The sequence below is a fragment of the Thamnophis sirtalis genome, unplaced genomic scaffold, assembly GCF_051295495.1.
Source record: "Thamnophis sirtalis isolate CommonGarterSnake01/CBP01778 unplaced genomic scaffold, rThaSir2_p1.2 scaffold_9, whole genome shotgun sequence".
Taxonomy (NCBI): domain Eukaryota; kingdom Metazoa; phylum Chordata; class Lepidosauria; order Squamata; family Natricidae; genus Thamnophis; species Thamnophis sirtalis.
Genome location: NW_028261389.1, coordinates 30,256,139 through 30,275,413, shown reverse-complemented (window position 1 = coordinate 30,275,413; position 19,275 = coordinate 30,256,139). Strand labels below are relative to the sequence as shown.

The window sequence follows — 19,275 nt, the reverse complement described above, 5'->3', positions numbered from 1 at the left end:
CATGAGCAAAGAATCCCCCCCTTTCAAACATTAAAGCAGCCTTATCTTCTGGAAAACCCGGAGCTACTATTTCAAAGGTTTCCCCTATTTATTACACATATAAGCACTTTGTTTCATTACTGGTTCCAGGATTACTGTCTATGCATGCATGTATGTATCTTTCAAGGAGGTATGTTTCACTCACATGCTTTCCAAAGAGCCCCTTTTAAAGTAATATCTTCCAGCCATACAAATTCTCTATCCACTTTTGCTCAGCAGAAAAACTGTGATGATAAAGAAGATGGGGAAGCCCACAGACTAAGTCTTTTCCATGAAAGTCTTTTCCTCTGTTACTGCAAAAATATTGGTGGTACATTTGTCAACAAAGTATTGATTTAACATTCTCATGAGCAATGGTGCTTTGAAACACATTTACTTTGTAGCAATGGCTTGGGTGATTATTTTAGATGTGTAAAGAGTCGTCTTTCAATGATCTGTAAATAAATCCCATAAACAATATGAACAAAATTGCAAATAGCTCTACTGTGTTCTAGCACTTGGTTCACATACTGATGCATCAATTCCAGCATTCTCATGCATTTTTACCTTTGATTCATAGAAAGGGATTTGAATCACATATGCATGCACGCTCAATGGTACATACAACGCTCTGAATAATTCACTGAGTTGGAAATATAATTATCAGTGGGGGTCATGTTCAGCCATCAGGAACACAGAATTACCTTTGCAATTACCTATATAATATGCATAAGTCTGCATCCCATTGCATACATAACTTATGAATTCAGAATGAATATATATATATATATATATATATATATATATATATGTTATATTTATGCTGATAAATAAATAAAGGGAGACTAGTATAGATCTATTTCAAGCTATTTAGCTCTCATCAGCTAGCCATACCCAAGTTTTTGGGAATCGAACCTGTGCTCCATTGCCTCCCAGGCAGGGAGTTAACCTTTTGAGCTACAGAGAACGACTCCTTTTATCAGCCAGCCAGGGTGGGAGGTATATACTTAAAGTCACAACCCCTGGTATGCCCAAGTATGGGAGGAAGGTCACACTTCCACTCTCTGTCATTAGGCTTGTCACAAGAGACCATCCAGACAGAAACCCAATATTTTTTACTGTTGCCTTTTTTGTTACATTTGTTATATTTATGCTGATAAATAAATAAAGGGAGACTAGTATAGATCTATTTCAAGCTATTTAGCTCTCATCAGCTAGCCATACCCAAGTTTGGGAATCGAACCATATATATGTGTGTGTGTGTGTGTGTGTGTGTGTGTGTTTTTATTTGTGCTGATAAATAAATAACAAAGGCAACAGTAAAAATATTGGGTTTCTGTCGTGATGGACTCTTGTGACGAGCCGATTGACAGATGATGAAAGCAGTTAGCTTCCTCCCATAATTGGGGCTTACCAGGGGTTGTAAAAATCTTGTGTGTGTGTGTGTGTGTGTGTGTGTGTGTGTTGTATTTGTGCTGATAAATAAATAAAGGGAGACTAGTATAGATCTATTTCAAGCTATTTAGCTCTCATCTTGAAATAGATCTATACTAGTCTCCCTTTATTTATTTATCAGCACAAATACAACACAAATGTAACAAAGGCAACAGTAAAAATATTGGGTTTTGTCTGGATGGTCTCTTATGACAAGCCGATGGACAGAGAATGGAAGCAGTGAACTTCCTCCCATACTTGGGCATACCAGGGGTTGTGACTTTATATATAGTTATATAGTTATATAGTTATATAGTTATATAGTTATATAGTTATAGTTATAGTTATAGTTATAGTTATAGTTATAGTTATATAGTTTTATATATATATATATAGTTATATAATATATATATATATAGTTATATAATATATATATATATATATATAGTTATATAATATATATATATATATATATGTATGTATATATGTATATATGTATATATGTATATATATATATATATATATATATATATATATATATATATATATATATATATATATATATATATATATATATATATATATATATATATATATATATATATATATATATATATATATATATATATATAAATATATATATATATATATATATATATATATATATATATATATATATATATATATATATATATATATATATATATATATATATAAATAAATAAAACTATATAACTATAACTATGCCCAAATATGGGAGGAAGATTACTACTTCCATTCTCTTTCCTTTGGCTCGTCACAAGAGACCATCCAGACAGAAACCCAATATTTTTATTGTTGCCTTTGTTACAAATACACAAATACATACATACATACATACATACATACATACATACATACATACATACATACATACATACATACATACATACCATACATACATACATACGAATTCATAAGTTCTATGTATGAAATGGGATGCAGACTTATGCATACTACATAGATAATACAAACACACACACACACACACAGGGACACGGTAGCTCAGTGGCTAAGACACTGAGCTTATCAATCAGAAAGGTCAGCAGTTCAAATCCCTAGCGCCGCGTAACGGAGTGAGCTCCCGTTACTTGCCCCAGTTTCTGCCAACTAGCAGTTCAAAAGCATGTAAAAATGCAAGTAGAAAAATAGGAACCACCTTTGGTGGGGAAGGTAACAGTGCTCCGTGCACCTTTGGTGTTTAGTCATGCTGGCCACATGACCACGGAGACGTCTTCAGACAGAACTGGCTCTTCGGCTTTGAAACAAAGATGAGCACCGCCCCCTAGAGTTGTAAACGACTAGCACATATGTGCGAGGGGAACCTTCACACACACTCAGTGTATGTATGCATGTATATATATGCATACACCCACATACATACTGTGTGTGTGTGAATGTTCATATTCCAGAAGTTCATTAGTATGCAGATATACACAGAGAGATATAGACATATCCCTACAGTCCCTCTCTTCCCTTAAAGCTGCATTTCTCTCAACCGTCTCAATTAAATTTACACAGACACAGCAGCGGCTGTGGCAAGAGAAGAGACAAGGAAGCCAGTCTGATATCGGGAGCATTGCAGCAGCATCACATGCAGACCCTGCCCTTTTTTTTACCTGCACTGCAATGTTTCATGCACATCTCAAAGGGGAGGAGCTTGTCTTCTAATGTCATAATGCTGTTTTCTTTATTCTGAAACAGCAGCAACTACTGTAGGTTCAATAATCACCCTTAAACCTTAGCAGAACTCCCTTCAGGCCTGGAATGCAGAATCTAACCATCTTGGATCAATCCTATGCTAATTCTGTAAACATGCAGCCTTGCATGTGGGAAACATTGTAATGAGAATTTTCTTCTGAAACCAGTATTGGAGAAAAGGTGATGATAGGGAACAGACACAGCTTCATTAAAGGAAGGATAATTAGAAAGATGCCATTTGAGCCTGCTGTTGGGTATTTGTAGGCAGGCCCACCACTCCTTTAAGTAACTATCCTCAGTTTTACAAAAGGGCCGTGCTTGATTTAAATGAAAGTCAGCTTCTTTGGGAAACCAACTTCCCAATGAAGTAGAATGCTTATCTGTGAAGTCCTGAATCAATCCAGCAAATAATAAATTGTGTAGGGCTAAATCCATCTCTACAACAACCCTTGATGGAATTAATTATAAAGGTGTGGTATAATTTTTCACTTGTTCTTTTGTTTAAATAAAGTTACCTAACAAAAACTTTGGGAGTAGGGACAGAGAAACGACAAAAGTGGAATCCCTTCTATTTGGGTTTTTCAACGTATGATGAATTTTTCAGACTCTTTAGGGAATATTTTCTGCTATTCCAAACTAAAGATTAATATCCATTAGCTGGTTATCTTCTAATCTCTCTACAGAGACATCTTGAGGAACTCAGCCTACTGCCAAGTAAATAAGAAATTATACTCATAAATTGAGTTTTCACTTTTAACAATGTCATTTTTTTTCATAACAACAATTTGTTGAACGAATGACAGTTGGCACATGCCTGAGCATCAAGTCAATGGTTGGACTCATGTATACTCTCTAAAAACTAAACAAAACACTTTCTGGCTTAGTGTGGTGTGTGATCCAGATATAGGGGCTTACTTTTGCCTGTATGTAGTGGCTTTAGGGATTAGAGCTATGGGCGAAATGATTATTCCTTGACATTATTACCTGCATGCCCCACTGTGGTACAGGGGAAAGTTCAAATTGGTATGACAGATTTGTCAATGTTAACTTGAGTACAATAACAGGAAAGGGGGGGGGGAAGCTTGACAGAATGGGGACAGATCCAGCATGGACTTTCAAGGCCACGTGCAGTGGCAGGACTATGTGGGTGGTCCAGAATTAAACACGGGTGCAGAGGAAGAGGAGTGAAAGGCTCCCTGTTTGAAAGAGAGAGAGCTTGCCTTGCATGCAGCACTTGTGCCTGGTGACATTTATTCCCACTCCAGTTCTGGCTTAAAAGCAAGTGCAAAACTTTGGAAATCCCCAATGTCTCTAAGGTGGAGAGGTGGTGGTCTTGGTGATCTCACTCCCTTTGTGTTAGTTGTGAGTGTGTGAGATTAGGGACAGTATAGCCAATTGCAAGGGGTGGGGTGGGGAGATGGACGCCCGACAGGCAGGAAACCAAGAATACATCAGAGGTTCTATATTTAGGACTTTTTACTCAGCGGTGGACAATATTCTGTAACTTGCATTGTTTGGGAGAGGGCAGAGGGCAGGAGAGCTATTGAAAGTCTTTGTTTGCAGAGATGCCACTTTGTCTGGGCTCAGGGAGCCAGGGAGGGAGAGGTAAGACATGCTAGCCCACTCCAATGGGATGGATGTGCATTTGGGACAGTTTGTTTGAGCAGATGATCCACTTGGAAGTGCTGAATGCGTTGAGCTATTGTTCTTCTTCTCGAAATGGCTAAAAAGGGATTGGGGTGGAGCGGAAGGTAGAAAAGTTGTTTCTTTACCAGTTTACATTTTAGCTGTAATATCAGAGGAATAAATTGGATCCCGTTTCTTCAGCTACAAAAAATAGTGCCAGACTCACCAAAGAAAAAGATGTTAAGTGATAATTAGATCACTTGGAAAATAGAAAGGATCAACAGAATGTACACAGAATGTATAGGGAGGGATAGATGGAATCCTCACTGGATTTACAAAGTTCAGTATTGTTACTGTCCGCAGAGGTATTTCATTTGTGTAATTGAGGATGGTGTGAAAGTGACTCTGGAATGATGAACTTTATTGAAAGGTGACTATATCTCCAAAAGGCTACTTCACTTCTCACAAGGAAGATTAAGGGCTGAATGTATGGGAGACAAGATTTCTGACAACCACATTGTAGAAAAAGCAGAATTTACCTCTATTAGCCATACAGGGAAAAAATCCAAATTCCTAATTAATACAAATGTCATTATTAAGGGAAGTTGAGATAAGTTTATGAAAGAGGTTTCAAATCTTCAAGTTTCTAAAAGTGTTTCAAAAAAATAAGGTGGATTTCTGAAGTCAAGAAAGAAAAGAAAATGCAAAAACTAGAAACATGACAACTGTGTAATCCTTATATGTATGGGTTGCAAACTACAAGACCTCTGGAAGAAGATTAAAAAATGTAACCACCATATAATAATAGTTAGGCTCACAGAGGCATCTGCCATATAGAAAATACTATATGACTATACAAAATAGGTATATGATGATGATGAAGTTTGTAAAACAGGAATTGTGACTACAAATCCTAGTTTCATTCAATACATTATCATTAGACAAGTTATGGCTTATAGAATAATCTAAAGGTTCAGACCTTTAATCAGTACCCATACCAAAAGAAAACAATTCAGGGAGGGGGAAAAGGAGGAGACCCATGCACCAATTTGCCTGTTATAGGAACTGTATTCAGTTCACAGAGAGGGCACCACATTAGGAAGGCTACATTCATAATAGTATGAAGCTCTCCAGGTACATATGACTTTGAGATGGTAAAATATGTCCTGCAAGTTTGCAAACTTATTTTCATGTTAGTTATAAAAAAATAGTTACTTATTTTTAAGAGGTACTATAATTGTGGTCCAGAGTGCAGCAGTTTTGTGTGAATATAAAAGGACGTTTCTACTTGAAGTACTGCTTCAGTCCTCTGAAATATACAACGAAACAGTGTAAGGCAGTGTTTTTCAAATTTGGCATGCTGGCAGGAGAATTCTGGGAATCTACCCATCTTAAAGTTGCTGAGTTTGACAAACAAAGGCATAAAACCTCCATGGATTGGAAGTAAGGCCTAACGTCGTCTACATTTCCAAGACAAAGTATGCAGGGACAAGTAAGTGGACCCAGTAAGTCCCCATCCTAACAACCACTGGTTTAATTTCAAAGGACCCTGTAACAAAAATAAATGGATCCTCTCATGCATGGTCTCTTCCAAGACACAATGGAATTTGCAGGAAAGCGGAGTATAGAAATATAGATGTCAGGGTTCCAAGGAACACCCCCAATGAAAGAAGACTCTGAGGCTAGAGATTCCTCAAAGTTCCATTTTATTAGCTATGTCATATTGGCACATCTGGGAAAACCCAAATCTGAAAGTTTCCAGGTTTTTCCCCACCCTAACGAAAGTTCAAGTCCCTGCCCAGCACCCATATGTCCATCACATGATCTAATCAAGCACCGTCCCAACTGCAGATGCCTCCCAGTCACATCACTCCAGGTGCAGGGCAAGATGTCCTTGACTCGTTGAGAAAGGAATGTTATTTTGACTACATCTACCCCACTCCATATAATCCCCCCTCCCAGTTTCCCACAGCAATAAATGTGGCAGGCCTAAAGGCCCAACGCAAAAGATGGCTTCCAGGCCTGGCGATGGATAGATTTTAGGGGTTTCCAACCCAGTTGCTTTTACCTGGAACTTCAACAATTTATTTTCCTTTGGGTTTTTTTTAGACTTTAGGTGCCACAAACCTCTCCAGGTAGGAGGAAAAGCGAGGGGGGATATGTGTGTAATGCTTGGGGGGGAATGCAACAGCTTTTGATTTTCACATCTCTTTATTCTACCTCATGAGTCATACCATGATGTTCTCAGGAGCTGAGTAACTGCCGGATCTATTTTTACTCTTGTACAGCAGGCTTCCTTTCTTCAGCTGCTTCTACAGAATACAAATACAAAGAATGGGGGTAGAATGAGTAGGACTGGAGAGGGATGCAGACTGGAACAAGGGAAGTTAAATACTCCCCCCCACCAACCAAATCAAGATGATTAATATGCTAGGATCCCAAAGAAACAGCATGTGATGTACCTCAGAAATTAACACACACACACACAAATAACAAATTATTGTTATATTCGGATTAATATGGAAAGGAGAACAGGTGGGAGATATTCTTTTCCAGTGTTATTTGGCTCTTCGGAAAAATAAAAAAAGGAAAATAGGGTATTTTTTTCATTCCATCAAAACAGGAAATAACTAGCAGTGATAGAAAATTGTTTGAGCAAATGCTCTTCATGGTTGAAGAGTTCAATTCTGTCCTGAAGCTCAAAAGAGAAAAATGAAAGTAGAACCATGTGTAACTTTCTAAGGGGAAAGCTGTTAATTCTTTGTTGATGAAAACAGGGAGACATGAGAGCAGAAGACACATTTGAGGAAAACTGTCTTGCTTTCTTCTCTCCTCACTTTTGATAGGCATTGTGTTTTCCTTCTACATCCACAAAACTATTATGTGAAAACTCATCCTTCAGTAACTCTGGAAAGGGGAGGTGGTGATGGAACTGCCACTGACTGTATCCTCTACATTCTCAAGAGGAGAAAACTAAATTGTTTGTTTGTTTGTTTGTAGTTTATTTATAATGGATTTATAATTTATTTATTTATAATTTATTTATAAATATATTCCATTGGCCCTCACACCACCTCCAAAATGTACTAGGGAAAAGATATGATGCCCACATACAGTAGTTACATAAGGGACATCCCTCTTTCTCGTGGATAAAACTTCATCCTCAAATTCTGGTAAGGTTCACAGTAGTAAGGTTCACTTAACTAATTTCACCTTGGAAACTTGCCAGTTTTCCGTAGGAGCAGCAGTGGGAAATGTTGGATTGGTGTTCCTCTGTTTACTTAACTGATAAGCATCATTCCATCATTCTCTCCAATTCCAAACTTTGAAATTGTTCCTCATACTCCAATTCTGTCCTCCTCTCTCTCCACTTCCACTTTAAAATATTTTTCCCCTTCTGCAATTCCAAATCCATTCTGAGAAATTGGAATTGGTTTTCCAATTGCTTTAGTTCATATGGGTCACTGGTTCTCAAATTACTCAAAGTGGGTTTGAGATACTTTTGGTGTCTGATCCTTGTGATGTTTTCTGTTGCTGGACAGGCAAAAATGACTGTCATTATATTAAGGAAGAATTTTTTAACACCAATCTAGATATCCTGTTGAACCTGTAAAGTAGAATTAAAGGTACAAGTTTTAGGTTTGTGCAAGTCAATTTATTTCTCTGCTAAATCTATTTCTTCATGTCAGATGAATGACATAGAAGCAGAAACTCTGAACGACAGATTCTGCCATGCTGCCGTGCTATGGCACATTGCTCCAAATGCCACAATCTCCTCTAACATCTGGAAAGATTTTGGATCCCAAAGCCTTCCTTCATTTTTCCAAGTTTTAGATTTCAGCACAAGAACAGATTACTCAGTGCCAAGGTATTTTAATCTCCTAATCCAATATGCCAATATTCCACACTTCTTTAAAATGCTGTTTTCTAAGCAGGAGCTCATTTCCCCCCAGCCCATTGTCCTCCAGCGCTTCTGATCTATATATCTCTTCATCACCAGCTATAGGTTGTGCTAAATGAAGATTATGAAAGAGATAATCTAAGGCATTTGGAAGATACCAGGTTGGAATAGATTGCTCAAGAGTATTAATGTGACCACTATCTTAATCACCATCACCTACCTTATCTAGAAGCACTGGAGGTGGGTGGGTTGGTTATTAGTTGTAGCAACCAGAACCACCACAATATTGGATTGAAAAAAATGCATTTTCATGTACCTGGACTTCAATTGCAAGAGATTCTATCATCTTCTTTCACAATGGCTATAACTATGATACTCTAGAAGAGGTTTCACAACATAATGTGTCAGCACGGACGGCTGTAGTGGGGGTACAAGTAGGTGCCAACTGACAACACTTATGTTGTGTCAGAAATTGTGCCTTCTACAGAGGTGCATGCAAACTCACAAGTATGAAAGAGCAGAGCTTATATTGTGATGTCCTGACACACATTTTGTCATCACTGTAGCTAACGACAAACGTCTGGGTCTCAGAAACACATGTGATGTCAGACTCTGGCTTAAACTTGGCAGAAGCTATCCAAATAGTTGTCATGTCAGACGACGTAAGAATTTATATTGTTTATAAAGCTTAATCGTTAAGTTATAACACACTCTGTCAACATAAAGTTGAGACTTTCTTATACCTGGAGTTGTTTCATTTTTGCACTTCATTACCCTGCCTGTTCCACAGATTAATAGACATTCTGTCTTGAGTTTCTCAGTCTTAGAGGTTAGCGACCAATGGCTGTTGACATAGCAATAGCAATAGCACTTTGACTTAAATATCACTCCATAGTGCTTTACAGCACTCTCTGAGTAGTTTACAAATGTCAGCATATTGCCCCCAGCAATCTAGGTTCTCATTTTACCGACCTCAGAAGGATGGAAAGCTGAGTCAATCTTGAGCCAGTTAGTGGTCAGAGTTAGCCTGCAACACTGTATTCGAACCACTGCACCACCACAGCTCCACCACATAACCAACATATTGATCCTGAGAAACTCTATGTCTTACTATAACTTCTACATATAGTGGGTACATGCAGTTTCTAGAGCTCCCCATAAAATTCTATTTTCATGTGAGGCAAGAAGAAAAAAGTATATAGGAGTAATCAAAATTATAAACTTGATTGACAATCAAATTATATATTTTTTATTTTTTTAAACTTATTTTTATTTTTAAATTTATTTTTACCCTAACTCTGTCCATATCTTTGTCTTTGGCTAACCTCCTGGCCATGTGAGGACTTTAGGCCAAAAGACGTTGACACATTTGCTGTAAAATTTCACCCCACCCCCACCCCAAATCTAAAACCTGCCAGATTTGAGAAGTTTGCTTTGGAGAAGCTATAATATACTCTTCATGAACAACTGATTTTTAGCATCTATCTTCCTACAGGTAAAGATGATGTATTTTATTCTCATGTTCAATAAATATCCACTTTTATATTCTGCACACATTAAATAAATAATACATAAATAAATAGCCACAGAAAGCTTTAGCTCTTTGAATTGTATTTACCTCAAGACCCATCCAGAACTGTTAGGTCTTTTTCTAAACATCCTCTTCCTCACTGTCTGAATTGCTAAGATTTAGCTTGTCTTTAAAGCTATGATTCTAAAAATTCTGTCACACATCATCCAAGTGTAAATAAATAACCTTTTCCCCTATATTAGATGTCATGTAATTTAGCCGGATATGGAGAAGACAGTGCGCCAAAGAACAAAACTTGGGATTTTCATGCCACAAATATCACTCTTCCTACTATATTGACCCTAGACTCTGCACATTCTCACTTTGATGTACTTAAAAGGGATTATGAAGTTCACACCATGAAAAAATAGTTTTTCATCTGATCTTGGTGGCATAGACTTATGAAGATTAGAGAAATATGTCTAGATGCTTAACAGTGTGGTCCTATAAAGTTGAATTTAAAAGTAATTTACTCCTACTATGTTCAGTGGGAATGCAATGTAAGGAAACATTTTTAAAAAGTTTTGTTTTTTGTTGTTGTTTAGAATTAGGTTTTAGGGACTTCTGGAAGTTGCGATGCTAGCATTGCTGATCAGAAGATGCCCACAGCTTAGGAAATAAACATGGGAATACATCAATAATTCAAGCTAAACATATATTCAAGCAAGGTCAAGGAAACTTTTTTTTCTGTGAAGGGCTATGTTCTCTCTGGTACTGTGAAATATCCAATATTTGTGGGCAATAAACCAGCTGCTCTTTCCTTCTGGAGGGGGTGGGTGGGAGGGAATCCCTTCCACTGTAACCTCTAGGGGATATTCCAATGCTTGGAAAGCTAGTCATCTCTTCATCCTAAATGCCTATTAAAAGTACATAAAATTTAACCACTGCAGCTGGGGCAAAGTAGTGAGAAATTAAATGACCCAAGGTCCTCTTCTACAACTCACTGCAAAACTGCATGGAACTAAACGTGCCAATTGTATCGCTTACATACTTTAAATAGCAATCATTGTGAGGACCAGCTGGAGCTTTCTCACTGTACTAAAATGCAAATTGAAGGCAACATAATTTTCTCAAGGTCAAAATACTAGAAATGTTTCCCAAACCTAGTCAGATTACAACTTTTAGTATTCCCAACAAACATTGCTAATGGGAAATTCTGGGAGTCAAGCTACTTTGCAGCTGAAGAGTTGGGGTGTGGAGGGCAGACTGAGCTCAGCACATTTTGATTTATTCATCAAACTATAATTAAGCAAGCCATGAATGTGTTCATTTACAGTGCAAAACCAACCTCTTATGTTACTGCAGAGTTTTCCTTCTGAGCTCCATTCCACAATCAGAGGTTCTATGAAGCAGCTATACACCCGGTTATGACAAGTACAATCATGCAAATCCCTGAATCCTGGGCAACTCTAGTTGTTATGTGAAGTCACAATACAGCCTGCTAAAGAATGAATGGTTCAGATAAATAGCATTTAAGAAAAACTTTAATGCACAAACAAAATATCCTGGTGTTTTACACAGATAACAGGACAATCCCAAAGCCTTAACAAAATGGGCAACTGATGTTGACAACTGAACTCCTGCCACAGCTGTAGGTTCTCCATTCACTTGGCTTTGTTCTCTGCCACGTTAGTTTCTGCCTTGTAAAGAATGTCTAAATCCCAAGATATAAATTGACATTAGAGCATATTCTATGATCTTACAAGAGCTGATGGAGAAGCAGAATGTGGTTTGGCTTGTGCCACTTATTATATACTAGCTGGCTATCCGTGCTTTGCTACGAAACAATGTGATCGGGCTTATAGCATCAAAGCGTGTTAATGTAAGGTAACTGGCAGTTGGAACAGAATTCTTTTTAGGTGGGGAGGGGGAATAGAATAAGGCAACTGGCAGTTGGAACAAAGTTCTTTTCAGGTGGGGAGGGGGAATAGAATGTCCAACTACTTAACATCAGAGTATGTTAATACTGTATAAGAAATACTAATGGCCTGATGGTCACTTCGAAAAATCCTTTCTTAGCAAGCACCCAGAAGCCAAGAGGAACATACGTGCCAAATTTCAAATTTGTAGGCTTTACAGTTGTGGAGATTTTGAGATGAGTGAATGCTTTTGGCTTTTATATATATATATATAATGTCTGAACTGTATCAATTGGATAAATAGGAATTGGTTTATTGAGCTGTTATGAATCTACACAATCCCTATAGTTCTATTTAAGGCACAACTGAAGAGGAACATCTAGACTAAATATTGCCCCACATCAAATAAGCACTAAATAATCCATTTGCTTCCAGCTGTTTCATCCTTGACCCTTTCCTGTAAATCTTTAGGAGCATCCATAGTGTAGGATCATAATCCTGAGAGCCATTGATTAATAGATGGATTCTTCAGACTACCATCAAAATCATTCTACTTTCTCTGTGTTGCTCTTATGCAGTTTGTCTTTATCATAGATAAAACCCTCTCAGTGAGCCTGCTGGATGCCGTAGAACTACATCTCTAAGCTGATTGTCCTCAGGATGTCTCACTGCTAATGGGTGGCCTGGCCCTTTTACCATCCAGTGGAAGGAGATGTAGGTAGCTACATCTTTTCACAGGAGGGAGAAGGCAGCACTACTGGAATGTGCTCGCTTGCACTCAGATCCAGACATATTGATGAGAAAACATTTAGGATGACATCTGCTGAAAAAAGGAATGACAGGGTAAAAATGGTTCCATTTAAAGAGCAACAAAGTGGTTGGCAGAAATGCTGCCTGGTTTCTGCATCTAATCAATCTTTTACAGCAGAGACTTCATGCCTCATTCCAATGCTGAGAAGCTTTATAATATAAAATTTATGTGCATATGTCTGGTCTTACAAATACCATGCAGGGGGTTGGGGTTGGGGAGTAGGCTGCTCTGAAATCACTTGCCCTGAAACATCATGAAACTGCCAGAAAAATAATAAAATAATGAGTAGCAGCACCTTGGATCTCACAGGCAGAATGGCCAGAGACCAACAGTACAGCAGATTAGATAGATAGATAGATAGATAGATAGATAGATAGATAGATAGATAGATAGATAGATAGATAGATAGATAGATAGATAGATGAGGGAGGGAGAGGGAGGGAGGGAGGGAGGGAGGGAGGGGGAGAGAGAGAGAGAGAGAGAGAGAGAGAGAGAGAGAGAGAGAGAGAGAGAGAGAGAGAGAGAGAGAGAGAGAGAGAGAGATAGATAGATAGATAGATAGATAGATAGATAGAGATATGTTGTATGTGGAATCCCCCACCCTGGAAACTCTGAGTTTAAAGAGTCTGAACAGATGCACTTAGAGAGTTCTGCATGAGCAGCAGCTGTTGCAGCAAACAATACTAAGTTAGATCATAGATCAAGGAAAGCCTCAATTTTGCAAAAAGGCATTGGATTTATTTATTCAATGTATTTACTTGCAGTGTAACAAATTATTCTTGGGGAATATCACATAACTAGACACAGCAGAAAAGGATCTTAGCAATTTACCAGAGGAAATTTAGATGCACAGATCATGACCAGCATTACGTTATAAGAACAGCGTCTACAATGGCTTTTTATGACCAAGTTCACATATAGTGGTTTAATCTGTGGTTTAAGTAAACCACCATTGGCTCCTTTCCCATAACATAATGAATCACTTTGGTTTGCAAATGGATAGCTACTGTCTGGATTCTCATAATATATAGTATCGTAAGCCAAAATAAACCCCTATTAGGGCTTAACGTGTGTAAACTGAATTAATCCTCTTGAGCAGGGATTTGGAAAGTGAGTAGAAAAGAAATAACATCAAATGTAGTTTCCATAACCACGATGGACTATTTTTTTATTTTAATAGAAAATGTTGACTCTTGTTTTGTTTTCATTTAACAACTAATTACCCCAACTTCCCTCAGTAAATGTCTCCAATTTTCCGAAGCTTGGATGTTTATTACATTCTGGAAATTATTACTATAACAACAAATTGCCTTCCAGCACTGAAGGCAATGACATGTGCCAACTTTGGTGGATTCTTTTGTTAATATCATGTATATCTTTTTGGCTTTCTTTTAGCTGCTTCTGCAGGCACATCAAAGATATTCAAGCTCGTTCTTTTTAGATTCACTGAAGTAGCAGAGCTAGAAGAACATGTATTAATCTTGTCGCCAAGTACCTAGGCTTCAACAGAGAATATTAGGAGCCAAAAATACAACACAGCAATGCTAGCCTGAGAACTATCCTCCCCCTTTTCACTTTGCCCTGAAGGAACAGAATCTCCCAGGTTCTGTCTTCAGAAAGCAGAGGTGTTTCTCCATTCGCACGGTGCTTGTTAGCTAAAGATTTTGAAAAATTCTACTGAGACTAAATTCTCTTTTTCCCCTCTTTGATTCATAGCCAAGAGAGGAGTTCCTGGCAGCCCTGTCTCCTCCCCCTCTCCTCTCCCTCCCCCTCGTCTCCTTTAAAAGAAGGAACTGTAATACTAGCACCTTATTTTCTTGCAGACTAAAATTGAGACCCAAACTTGCTCTCTCCTTGGTGCTGTGTCTGCTTCCACCAGAGAGCGGACCTTTTGCTTCCTTGCTGCAACAGAGTGCAAGGATCAGCGAGAGCAACTGCAGCAATTCTAGGAGGTTTTGCAAGACTTTACACACACATTTGCTGCAGCAAGAACCATTTGCTCACCTGTCTGCAAACATAACAACTGAAGCCTCAAAACTCTTCCTCAACCAAGGCTACCACTGCTCTTTGGAAAGACGGCTGGCGGGGGAAGCTCAGCCAAATGATTCCAAGCAAAGGGCTAGTGTAAGTCAAATCAGAAAAAATGAGAGACTTGAAGATCTTCATTCTCCCTGTATGGTTTTCAATGGTTGAAGTTTAATGCTTTGAAGAAACAGTCTAAATCATTTTGCTTTTGCCAGCAGACTTTTTTTAATATCTTTTAAGAGGACCTGATTTCATGTGAACTGCCAAATCTAGGGAAACCGACCTTGCACTGCACTACTAGGGGTATGTAGATGGAAGAGACTGATTTTGGATGGCTAAGATTTTGATGGGGACATGACTAAATTTTTTTTTTTTACAAATACCTTTTTCTTCTCTACAGAGAAGGCAGACTAGCAATCAAGTCCCTCTGCTCTGGAACTGTTAATTTCCCCCCAAGAGTATATATATATATATATTTGGAGAAAGTTTACTGGGACTGAAATGAGGCAGTGAAGAACTCTACACTTGATAAACAGTCAATTACAGTAAGGGCAGATCCTCATTCTCAAGACTGCCTGAACTGGGGAAATCTTAATTCTTTATTATTTTTTTTAAAAAAAGACTCTCCTTCAATGTGTCTGGAACTTTTGGGGATTGGAGTCGGCATGAATTTTGGACTGCTTTTCGTGTCTCTCTGTTACCTGCCACTCATCAGCAGTGAGGTAAGTACTTGTCTTTAAAAAAATTGTAACAAAAACTTCCTGGTAAACATCAAACTGATAAAAGTATATGCAAAGGGTAGGAAACACAAGTAAGTTATTACCAGCAAGAGGTCAGAGTGAAAGAGTTTGCACAGGATATCCCCACTTTTTCCCTTATAGAGTGCAGAAATTAATGTTGACCTAATAAATTAAACTGACATCTTGGTCTCCTTTTTTGGAAAAAAAAATCCTGAAAAAAATATTCTCTGGGGTGGGGGGGTGGGGTTACTGATTCCAATATTTAGAAAAACAATACAATCTTATGCATGTTTACTTGGAATTCCCAGGAAATTAAATGTGATTTACTCCCCAGAAAGTGCTAATACAATTGGACTTTAATCATAATAATTGTCAAACAGCTGCTCCTGGAAGTGCCTTGTTTATGGTTGTCCAGTCTGGGTAAATACAGTCCATGTGGCCTTTTCATTTTCTCCTAACATGGAAAAAATGCACTTACAGCCTGTTTGTCGCAACTAGAAAACCTTTTTTTGTGTGCAAGATTTCAAGTTATGCTATCAATATCATATTACATGAGAACATAATGTTGATGCTATGACACTCGTTTGTCCATCTGTGATACACTTGTAACCAGTGATTTTTATTTCTCAAATACTGAAGGAAAAAAGTTGTACTTGCATTCTCATTTTCAGTATATTCCGGCTACACTGATATCTAATGCTTATGGTTTGTTATGCTTTTGAAAGGTAAAGAGCATTGTGTACAATACCAGATTATCTTGGAAGATCCCTAACATAAGGCACTGATGAAATTGGAGAACTCTACTTGGGAATTCAGCCCAGGTAGCTGCCATACAGAGGGTGGTAGAGGGAGAGTCTCTGTTAGTTAATGGAGGGAGCCTGGCATATTTCTTATGATGCCCAAGGGAACTGGTCTGAATGAAACAAGCAAAGGTTTCTCTCTCACACTCCTACAGTGGGAGGGTCAAACTAAAAGGAGTTGGAGAAGCCAGAGTATTGGCTGGCAGCTGAATTCCAACTGGGGGATACTTAGCTGGGGATGTAGTCTTCCAGCTGTTCCAAGTTGGAGCTGCCACGGTTCCAAACAAATGCCCAAGAGGAAAGACAGAGAATGTGAAGATTGGGTAGGGAGGAGTTCTTAAAGGGCCAGAGTTGCAGGATTTCCCTTTGATTTCAAGGGAAAAGTCCCTGGAATTTCTATATGCATTACTTTCGGTCCTATATAACATTCTTTTATATGTGGGCATTGGGGATTTTTTGGTACTCTTTGGCTCTCTTCTTGAAAAAAAAAGGTATAGCCAACTGCTTTGAACGAAATATCAATTTAAGAGGCAGGCTCCAGTTCCTTAATGCCGAGTAGGTGTGCTGCCTTCACAAATCCAAAAATGGCAAGGAGATTACCATTATCCTGCCAAAAAGCCATGCCTGTGTGCCTAGAATGTACGCACACAGGTATGGGCAGAGTAATAATCGAAAGGGGGTTGTGAACACACAGAAGTGGAAATGTCTAGTTTAAGGGAGAGACTGCACAATAGGATTATTTAAAGAATGGAAACTGCCTCCATTTTCGGAGAAAGAGCACTCTTGCAATATCAGAATAACAAGAGGCTCAAATAAAGCTGTATAAGGTCACACCCCTTTTTTGCCAAATAAAGCAGGTGGAAGGAAGCCAACAAAAAACTTCGCGTTTGCCTTTAATTTGTACCTATTACTAAGACTGGCCCAGAAATTAATGAAATGCTGTATAAGAGAACCCAGGCCGCGGGGGATTCTCCTCCGTGGATCGCTGCGGCTCACCTTCCCCCCCCCCCCACCTTTCCTAGAGCGACAGAGGCTTCCCTACCAGATGATTTGTTTTAGAGACTTTAAAAAAATCGGTATGCAGTTTCCTGAGCAAGAGAATATCTGGGAGGCTGCCAAACCTCAGGTTACTTGTGTGCCCACAAACCTGTGCAAAGAATTCTTCTTTTGTTCTCCGGGAGAAGAGAGCGGAGGGAGGGAGGGAAGGAAGGAGAGAGAGAGAGGGGGGAAGGAGGTGCGTCACGCGCTCCTCGACGGCCTCCGCTGAATCCCGCTGGAGGTGGTCGTAGCAACGAAAACCACCGGACCCGCCCGGGCTTTACCCAGCCGGAGGGGAGGGACGGGGGGACGGGCGCACCTTGGGCCCTCCTCTCGCTGCTCGCGGGCGGTGCCGGGCCCCTCTTCGCTTCTTCTCACGAGCTAAACCGAAACAGCCTTGGGGGCGGTGGGAAGGGGAGATATTTTCTCGGAGTGGGCAGCCCTCTCGGCCTCCAGTGGCAGTAAACCTGTGTGGGTGGCACCTCCCCAATGCCGTTGTCCTTGCTGCAGTTCTCTTGGTCGCCTTAGAGGTTCCCCGTTGGTACTGGCACAAATGTCTGCTGCGGTGATAAAACCTGAGGTTTTAAGTATCCAGCAATACAGTAGCGTAGCGGCTGCGCCTCTCTTTGCAGGGAGTGGCAAGTTGAATGGTGACCTATTAAAAAAATGTAAATTACAGTAGTGCGTTACTAACAATATGTAAAGGCCAGTAGTGGAGCGGGCTTTTGAGGCCCCAGTAAAAATTCCCAGAGCCTTGCTGTGCGGTAAATGACCTTGAGTTGGAAGGGACCTTGTCGGTCATCTAGTCCAACCGCCTGCCCAAGCAGGAGAACCTACACCATTTCTGACAGATGGCAGTCCGGTCTCTTCTTGAAAGCTTCCAGTGATGAAGCTCCCACAACTTCTGAAGGCAAGCTTAGCTGTTCTATTGGTTGATTGCTCTCACTGTTAGAAAATTTCTCCTTATTTCCAGGTTGAATCTCTCCTTGTTTAGTTTCCATCCATTATCCCTTGTCTGGCCTTCAGACAAGGACCTTCTCGCCCTGTCTTGACTGTGGTGTATTCTGTATCATCTAGTTCATGGGTGTCAAATTCACCGTGTCACGTTGCTGTCACATGACGTTTCATGACGTTTTCCCCTGAGGTGGGTGTGGCCTGTGTGTGATGCATCTGGCCAGCAGGGCATCACTTTGACACCCTAAAATTATTTTGATGTGGAATCTCACCAGATAGATAGGCTTTCCCCATGACATCTCTCTATCTTGGCTTTCCAAGTTTTCCAAGGTCGTATCCATTGCCGCTGTGGTTGAGTAGGCCCACTTTATTGCCGATCATGCTTTTCCTTCCATCAGTTCCAGTAATTAGCAAAAAAAAAAATTGGTTTGTGAGCAGGATTGGTAAGAAAAAGGCTAGCTTATTGATAAATTCTCTTCAAGGACTTACAATATGCTTCAGAACTATTCATATGTAACTTTAGTGTTGCATCACTTCTAAATACTTCTAAATACATGCATTCTAGGTTGTAATGCAATGATACAGCTGCTGCCTATGTAGCCATCATATGTTTTATTACATGTTGTGCCTTTTTTAAAAAAAAAGTACAGTAGGCTGTGACCTTTTTAATATTCCATTTGGAACCTTGCTATAGAGAGAAGGTAGATTTATGAATACTGTTAACTTTTATTAAACTTGTATGCGGCCCTATTCCCAAGG

General features: G+C 39.2%; 1 protein-coding gene and 1 long non-coding RNA gene across 3 annotated transcripts in view; one reads left to right on the top strand and one right to left on the bottom strand.

The window, feature by feature from the left end:
* Positions 1-6,586: 6,586 nt before the first annotated feature.
* On the bottom strand, positions 6,587-18,142 carry LOC106544590 (uncharacterized). Of its 2 annotated transcripts, XR_001313243.2 has the most exons (4): positions 17,672-18,142; positions 11,578-11,730; positions 8,023-8,425; positions 6,587-7,130 (listed from the first exon to the last, which is right to left on the bottom strand). It is a non-coding gene; the product is annotated as an uncharacterized LOC106544590 (long non-coding RNA). The 2 variants fall into 2 exon arrangements; XR_015697720.1 differs by lacking the exon at positions 11,578-11,730 and having other exon boundaries at positions 17,672-18,137.
* PDGFB (platelet derived growth factor subunit B) overlaps positions 14,750-19,275 on the top strand; it is a 38,880-nt gene continuing 34,354 nt past the window's right edge. The window contains exon 1 of the mRNA XM_014060905.2: positions 14,750-15,706. Within this exon, the coding sequence (XP_013916380.1) occupies positions 15,617-15,706 (90 nt within the window). The 5' untranslated portion in view covers positions 14,750-15,616. The remainder of the gene's footprint in view (positions 15,707-19,275) is intronic.